The sequence below is a fragment of the Mytilus galloprovincialis genome, chromosome 11 (genome assembly GCF_965363235.1).
Source record: "Mytilus galloprovincialis chromosome 11, xbMytGall1.hap1.1, whole genome shotgun sequence".
Classification (NCBI taxonomy): domain Eukaryota; kingdom Metazoa; phylum Mollusca; class Bivalvia; order Mytilida; family Mytilidae; genus Mytilus; species Mytilus galloprovincialis.
This window is the reverse complement of record NC_134848.1, coordinates 59,950,764-59,959,356: the sequence shown is the minus strand read 5'-3', so window position 1 is coordinate 59,959,356 and position 8,593 is coordinate 59,950,764. Positions and strand designations below refer to the sequence as shown.

Sequence of the window (8,593 nt, the reverse complement as noted above, 5' to 3'; positions counted from 1 at the left end):
GTTTTTACCTATGGTATTGCCTTATGTATGTGTTATGAGTTTCGTTGTCCTTTTTGGTAAGTTTTGTCGATCCTCTTCAAGTTACAAAAAAACTGATCAGTCTCAACAGAAAACCCATTAATATACTTTGCTTTAAATTCACCATTAAGTACTGAATATATGATTTCTTTTTTCTTGTAAAAACAGAGGATAATTGATGTTAAAACATTTTGGCAATCGTCGAATTCTTACTTTTTTCTATTTTCAGGAAAGTATGTTAACGATTCATGAATGAAAATAGAATTCCGATACGAGTGATTTCTATGATGATGTTATATAAGTTCGAAATCTATTGAAACCAAGTAATATACCTTATCATCTAATTAAATAATTAACTAAATATTAACAGACTTAATATACATCTTGGTTTTATAAGCACCTCAATGTTTAGGCAACTATTGGGATCTTTAAGGCCTGGATTATTATTGAAGGAACATTATTTTGAATGGTAACTCGTTTGATGTTTGTAAGCTTTTGTTCTCGGATTTCAGTATTTTTTCCCCCATTTTTGTAGTAATTGTTTGCTATTGAATATTAAATGTAAGAGGATAATAAAATTAACTATACTTCAAAATTCTTTATTCGTCAATACTTTCGAATCATCATTTTGGTTGACTTCATTGAGTAGTATTCACCTTTCCAATGATACCAATCAATACCGTTAGCGTTTGAAGTGTGATGTCCCGCCAAATACTTTCCATTTAGATTTGAATAATGACATTTATTGTACCACCAAGCTCCACTGTACTTTACGGCACAATTATATTGACTAAACGGATCGTTCTCCTTATCAAACGTTGAAAACATCATACTGTTATGATACGAAAAAGAGTCACCTACAATTTGAGATAAGGCGACATTAATTTCCAATTCAATCATTGTATTGTCTCTATCAGAATATGAAGAAGGTTTTCTTTGTGTTATAAATAAACGACAAAGACATTATTGAATTATTACAAAAAAAAATTTAAAAAAAATTTGTGATATTAAGGGGTTTCATACACGTACCTCAGTTGAAAAACAAGTAAAACAATATTTTGACAACAATTCTCACTATTTCCAATATTGTTTGGTATCATCATGCTTCGTCCTCAATATATTTAGAAGGTACAAAACATAAAAAAATCAGATTTTAAATAATGTATATTTATTAAATATCCATGAGGTGAGTATTTTAATGATTTTCCTTTAAATTAGAAAAAAATGTTTGATCAACGGAAATGCAATGTCAAATATTACATAATACAGTTAAGATTAGTCATTACCGCTCTTCAAATCTGACGATTTCTGTTGGTTTTGGTTTTTGATTTTTTTGGTGTTTTAACGCCACTTATAAGCACCGCCTTTAGGGTATTTCGTAGCGGCTATTTTTTTTATAAGCGGAGAAAGTCGGTTTTCTCAGAGAAAACCACCGACTCGCGATAGGAAAACTGATAATCCTAGTCAATTAAGATTCAAACTCACAACCTTGATAGATACTGGCTAGTGATTACAGTAGTAACTACTCAAACCACTCGGCCACTGTTGGAAGACATATTCCGTGACAGTCTATAAAACAGTTTCCGACAGAAACTCTCATTTGCAAAATTGTTTTTGGAATCACTTATCTAGAATTGAATAAAATCGTTCGAATCTAGGAAAATTAAACATTGATCAAGATATCAATACAGTTTTAATTTCATTTACCATTATCTCTTTTCTATTTTAATCATTATTATTTCACAGAAAACAGTTTTTTATATCGATATAACTTTTCTAGTATTGTTTTTGTTTTACTTATTAGTATTTTCATAGTTCGTTAGATTCATTAGATATGTTATGTTTTAACTGTATATATATAAACTTTATACTTAAACAAATATTTTTAACAGCAGGAGATTTTCGTAAACGCTTTACGTGGTGTAAACATTTAGAATAGTGTACCTTATGTGCATGTAAAACATAGTATGTACACGTATAATTGAATATATGAATAACAATAAGGTGTTTTGTCATTGTTTAAGACTGCAAGATGTTTACATCAAACACATATGGTATTTGATGGATCGCTGTCTGATTGTTGGCACTAATAATGATTTTTTTAAAACAAAGAAGGTCCCATTTGGTTGTAACTTTCACAATAATCTACACAATTTGTTTTGTACGATTTGTCCTTGACTGTTTGTCATTTGGTATTTGTTTGATTCTCTAATTATCGTTATGTTACGTTACTTCCCGTATTGAATTTTCCTCAGAGTTCGATGTTCTTGTAATTTTACTTTTTTCTATTTGTAACTATTTGTTATTAGCTTACCAGCGTTACCCGAGTAGTTGTATACAAGAAGACGAAAGTTACTCTCTTCATCAGCAACGGCAAAAACTGTATATTCAGCATACCTTTTGTTTCCTTCAAAATCTTCTAATTCGATCCTGATTTCATGATTATTATGGGATGTTATCTCATGGATGTTAACATTACCTGTAAATTACAAAGATAAAAAAAATACCATCAGAAAGACGGCAGACATCAGGTACATATCTAAGACAACACCACATTAACTCTGCATCTATCTTGAGAAAAGGAAAATCAACTTTCATTTCATTTTTGATCGTGTAGGGGGGAAAACTTTGTGTTAATATTGATATTCAAAAATTACATGCAGAAAACAAATGCAATTGAAAATAATCTGCCATCACTTAGCTTTATTTTGTTCTTCCTAATTAAAGTTAAAGGTACAATTTACAAAAATGATATGCCTCGTTAAATGTAATTTTGATGTATATTTGAGAAATGAAATAAAAGTTGATTTTATTCAATTGAGCATACTAAGTTAAGTCATACCTACCCAACCAATATTCACCACTAACATTACCAAACCCCTCTTTGTAGGCAGACCATCCGCGATAAAAATCGACAAATCCGTTAATTCTTCTTTGTATTACCTATATTTACATGAAATAATAAAAAAAGATATTAAACATGTGTAATAGATGGATAAACTATTGGTTGAAACAAACGAAGCTACCGAAATTTTGACTTTCTTCGAGTATTATCCGTTGGAAATATGGACTTTGCAAAATTGTTTGTATGATTATGTATTGTCTTCTATTTGAGATGAAATTTCGTATGCCTTATGTTTAAGATCGGTTCATGAGAAATAAAAAGAAAAGAATCGAAGGTGACAAGAAATTTCAAATATTCTGTTCAAGGTACACATAACGTATTTCGTTCCAACATACATCATGCATTAAAGGAAATCAGTCTTACTGTCCATCTGAAATTTGCAGTGGTCATATCGCAATAAACAGGTACAGCTCGTTTGCCGTCAGGATAGATAGTGTAAACACCGTCTGCTGGATTTGTCATTTCAATGTCGGAGCACTCTCGTGGAAGCTTTGTGACTGAAATGCAAAAAGTATTGATCCTTAATATTTGATAATGTTTGTATCTTCTCTTGGTTAGAACAGTGAGGATCACTTTTAATAAAGTAAATTAAAACAGTTTTCCTGTTAAGACAGTTTAGAAATTGAACAGTTATATTTCACATTCGTCACCAGTTAAATATGGTATAGAATGTATTTCAAATAAATGGTTAGAATTGTCCAAAACGTTTTTTAGGATGTAACAGCAAAATTTGTACTTAAAATCTTACGAAAATTGTTTTTCATTGGAGACTGAAGAGTAAATCCAAACTGTACGCATAATCTTTTACGTTTTTATGACTAAATACGGTACAAAAAGAAAGCAAAAATCGACATATTTGAAAGTCAATACACTTTAATTCATATCACATTTATCAATTTTCATCCAACTGATGCAACAAATTATAGTCTATAGTTTGTTTGCAAATTGACACTTGTATTACTAACAATGAATTGATACTTTTCGTTCTAGATAATATGTCATTTGATATAGTCTTTATATTTGTAAGCACTCATTATCATGAGAAACAAATACATTGATGTGTTAATGTCTAATGGTGTTGATGTTCTTCTCATCTTAAAAAAGGAGAGAACAACATCATTTTTTTTAGTGTTAATCTTCAAGACAATGTAGCTTTTCTGGCCAGGAATGTATGCACTAAAATTGAATAATAGTATACTTTAATGTTGATGATAAAAATAACATAGGTTTAGAGAAATTCTAAACCACTATATAAAGGTTCTTTGCGAAAAAGAGGTTCTCCCTAATATTCAAATACAAAAGCATACTAGCCATTAGGTTTCGTGTTAGAGCAAGGTATATCCTGGTTGCATAGCCTAGTATTATTACAGCAGGCAGTACATGTTAAGTGATGGCCTTCTGTTCTTTTCCCAAAAATAGATCCAATCAGGTGATTACATGTCTAAAATAAGGTTGATTAATGTTCCATGCAAGACACATGTGAATGCTACATTTTGTTTATATTTCATATCAAAGCTAATGGGATTTGACAAATTCGTAAATCACTAGTTCAGAAATCATAGAAAATAATGAAAACTTTATAACAATTACACGAATGAAATTTAAATCCTATTTATCACTAATAATAACTATTTCATAAATAACTCAATGCGTATAATGTACAGATAAAATTGAATCAGATTAACAATTATATTGAAAAAAAAATATTTTGTATTCTTTAAGTTGTGCCAAAGTCGGCTTTGATACTATAACGCGTGAAAGGGAAGCAGGCGTGTGAGCCAAGGCTACGTGTTGAAGACCGTAATTTGACCTATTTACAAATTGTGATATGGATGGAGAATAGTCTCATTGGCACTTATCTTCTTATATTTATGGCTGGTGATAATGAAGGAGACGAAGTGAAATGCGCTTCTGCTGGAAACAAATTAGTAGCCTTATTGAAATCCATTAAGTTAAGTATGATTGCCTGTGATTGTGTTGTTCTAAAGATAGATTCTACAGTAAAACATGTAAAATATGAAATCCTCACTGAAGTTTTCTTTGCTTCAACATTTATTTTAAAACTTACCTCAGGCATTGCACATCCTAAATCATACATGGATCCACCAGATTCTGTCATATATTTGTGTTTAAAACAGACCTGAAAGGGCATTAAATCCGTAAAAGATTATTGTAATATAATTCTATATATTGAAAATTGAAATCTAGTTAAAGACATCATACAAAATAACTTTAGAAAAATTAGGATATGTACTCGAGATTTTTTTTGTGTTTATTATGGGAAACTATCAAATTGTTACAAATAAATAATTATTTACTTCATTGTTGACACATAAATGAGAGCTTTATGGAGACTTCTTCTCAATACGATATCTGTCGCCAAATATAGCATGATTTAAAGGTACATTAGTTGACATTTTGTAGCATGAAACTAGCTAAACTGGTTATAAACCTACATATAAATAAAAGGAAAGTGAGATTAATATCGATGAATTGGAAATGATAAAATCAACAATATACGGTCACACAACATAAAACTTTCAATATTATATCATACTTATCTCAATAACATTGTCACTTGTAAACCTTCTTCCTTTTCCATCATTCGTTAAGAGGCGAAAGATACAAATGTAGTAAAAAACAAACAACATCCCACAGCAATAAGACTAAACAAATAAGTACCTCAGTATTGTCACAAAATACGTAATGTTGACAATCTTGTACAATTTCTACATTACTACATGACAAACACTGCTGGCCTGCATCTAAATGAACAATAAATAAAATTAAAACAACAATTTTTTTTTCTAGAAAATTATTTCAAATACAGCTTTATTGAATAGAAATTTTCAAAAAAGGAACAATCATTACATTTAGGTTGTTCATATATAAAGATATTTCAATTGCAGTTCACGCATAAAAATGAAATTATAAAGTTTAATTATAAAGTTAACATGAATGTAAAAGAGATGCAACAGATACAAGAGAGTCATTCTAATTCATAAGTCAAAAATAAACGTTGTCGGAGCTGTGTGTTACTCTCTTGATGTTTATTTTGTCATGGTTCCATTTGACGTATATTATACAAATTAACGTATTTACAATATATTATTCAGCTATTTAAAGAAGTTATTATGTATGTAGATAATAATGCATTTATTCTGTACGGTGTCTTCAAGAAATACTTTCGTCTAAGTTATTTATATCTCACCATCCACACAAGGCTATCGTTAAACATCAAACATCTAAAAGATGAGAAAGTTCTTCGTTGCATGTGATATAACAAGGAAAAACTAATTTTGACATGGTTTTATGAATGACGGTTTAACGTCATTTAGCTGAACTAATTTCAAATAGACTTCAATCCGTTAAATATGTTGATACTTACGGGAAAGATTAGCCTGCATTAGTATCATCAACAAAGTGAACCATCTTATCATATATTGATCTGCAACATTCAAATAGTACTGAGTTTTTATAATTTTTCAAACAAGTTTTATTTTTTTTATTTTTACACGATTTAAAGAAAGAACATATTCATTGTAACTTGTCATTATTTTTATAGAATAGATCGTAGGTATCATGTCCATGTGTATGAAAATATCTTATATTCAAATATAATATAGATAACGGTTTTGCCCCAAATTTTGACTTTAACGAAATTTTAGATATGACATAACCTGCATTTTGTTACTTGAATCCATAATTCAAATGTTATACCGCAAAGGTTTATATCATTTCGAAAATGTTTGCGTTATTTTGCAAAAGTTTGCGTTTAACGCAAACATATAAAGAAAAAAAAAAAAAAAGGTTGAGTGACGCTTATACGCTTCGAAAAAAATGCTTCTCGTTAGTTGTATTATCAGAGGTGGTTGTTCGCATTCTATTTGTAGCTATTATTAGATTGTAAACTATCAAAATGAAACTCAGGAAAAATCTACCAACAACAATGCCTTCCGTGTAATATTCTATGATGCAACTTCTTGAGATTTCGTAACATTATTCTGTTTCTGACATTGTTTTGATCTCGAGCGATACTTGTCAACAAATAACTGGTGCCTTATCTGTATATTGCCTGTAATGTTTAATGCGTGAATAAACCAGAGAGACAGTGTCTTTAATTTGACAAATTCATTGAAACTTCTTATACGAATAAGGACGATTACACATGACACTCAAGTCGTCTACGAACTTACCTATCATTTCAGTGTTTATAGTTTCCCTACATTACCAATTACATGTATATACAATCCTATATATTATGTGTATCTCATAGTGAATGACATGTCTGTAATAGATAAGATAAAGGCCTTGTCCTGTGCTATCTACTATTTGAAATTTTCATCACAATTTGAGTAGCATCGGTTGATTTAAAAATGAAGTTTTAACACTAGAACTGTAAACTGAGTTCTTCCATTTTACTTTATTATGTATATGTCTCATTTAAACTAAATCAAATAGTATTGAAAAGAAGACAGGTTTAACAACAGAGCATAAGGGTGTTGCATTAACCTCTGAAGGATTCACATGAACCCCTGAAGGAGAGAGACTGTTTAATCACCAGGTTGGTAATATGCTGTAAATCTAAATTAAGGGATAGTACGAATTGGTAAAACGACTTCTTTTTAGTAAATCGTAAAGATCTAAGATCACAAACACATGTCACTAGAGTGTAGTGTGTGTACACATGAAAGTAGGATAGATCAATTTATTATTGATTTTAACGGTAAACAGTATGTTGCATGTAACGTCAATATAGGTCATCTGTGGAGAAAATCATGAGATGAATAATAAAAAGGACGAAATTGTCGTGAAGGTTTAGGTAGCGCCCTAATATATCATTGGAGTTTATTGTTATTTCTCTTTTGATACGCCTAACTGTAACTTAATAAATTTTACAAAATATTGTTGTCAATCCATTGAACAATTATGAAGTCATCATGTTTCACAATTCCTGCGTTGTGACAAAAAACAGGGAATTTTAAAACAAATATGGAATACAGGAAGTCCTCCGGAGTGTTTATTATTACTTTTTAAATGAGATAACGAGAGTTGACATCAATAGATATCAAATTGTGAATATTTAGATTATTATTGAAGAAAATCACACAAATGTATGTTGCCATGGACGAAGTGAACATCGCCTCAACCTTTGAAAGTCATCAGTGCCCAAACGAATAGCCAATGAAAATGCCGTAATATCTTCTTGTGATACTCGATAAGCCAATCAAATTAAAGTAGATTTTATTCTATTCATGCAAGAAACAGATAACAAGCCACAACCATAAGTGAAATAAATAAAACACACGTTTTACAAGCTGGCGGACAAATCGGGTGATTCCTTTAAATTATTGGTAGTATAGTAAAGCAACATTGGAAAGTCGGTTTTATATTTCTGTAAGTCTATTGTGAACTTTAAAACAAGATAAAAGTAAATGTCGTGACAGAACCGCCTGAACTAAAATAGATACATAGATACACAAAAAAAATACACACTCTATTATTACATGTAGTTTAATACGAATGTGCTTGTGTCTTTAGGTTACAAACAACCATTAAATATTATGGGCACAGCCATTATATGAAGAATGCATGGTATTCAGAATTAAGAGTATGGATTATCCTGATTGGTCGATGTATATACCTAGTGTTTTGTTTTATTACTGGAGA

General features: G+C 30.2%; 1 protein-coding gene across 1 annotated transcript in view; it reads right to left on the bottom strand.

The window, feature by feature from the left end:
- The window catches only part of LOC143050843 (uncharacterized), a 31,447-nt gene extending 24,240 nt beyond the window's left edge, over positions 1–7,207 (bottom strand). The window contains exons 1-5 of the mRNA XM_076223950.1: positions 7,120–7,207; positions 6,312–6,371; positions 5,606–5,688; positions 4,992–5,063; positions 4,235–4,364 (exon numbers count right to left, since the gene is read on the bottom strand). Of these exons, the coding sequence (XP_076080065.1) occupies positions 4,235–4,364; positions 4,992–5,063; positions 5,606–5,688; positions 6,312–6,371; positions 7,120–7,126 (352 nt within the window). The 5' untranslated portion in view covers positions 7,127–7,207. The remainder of the gene's footprint in view (positions 1–4,234; positions 4,365–4,991; positions 5,064–5,605; positions 5,689–6,311; positions 6,372–7,119) is intronic.
- Positions 7,208–8,593: the final 1,386 nt, after the last annotated feature.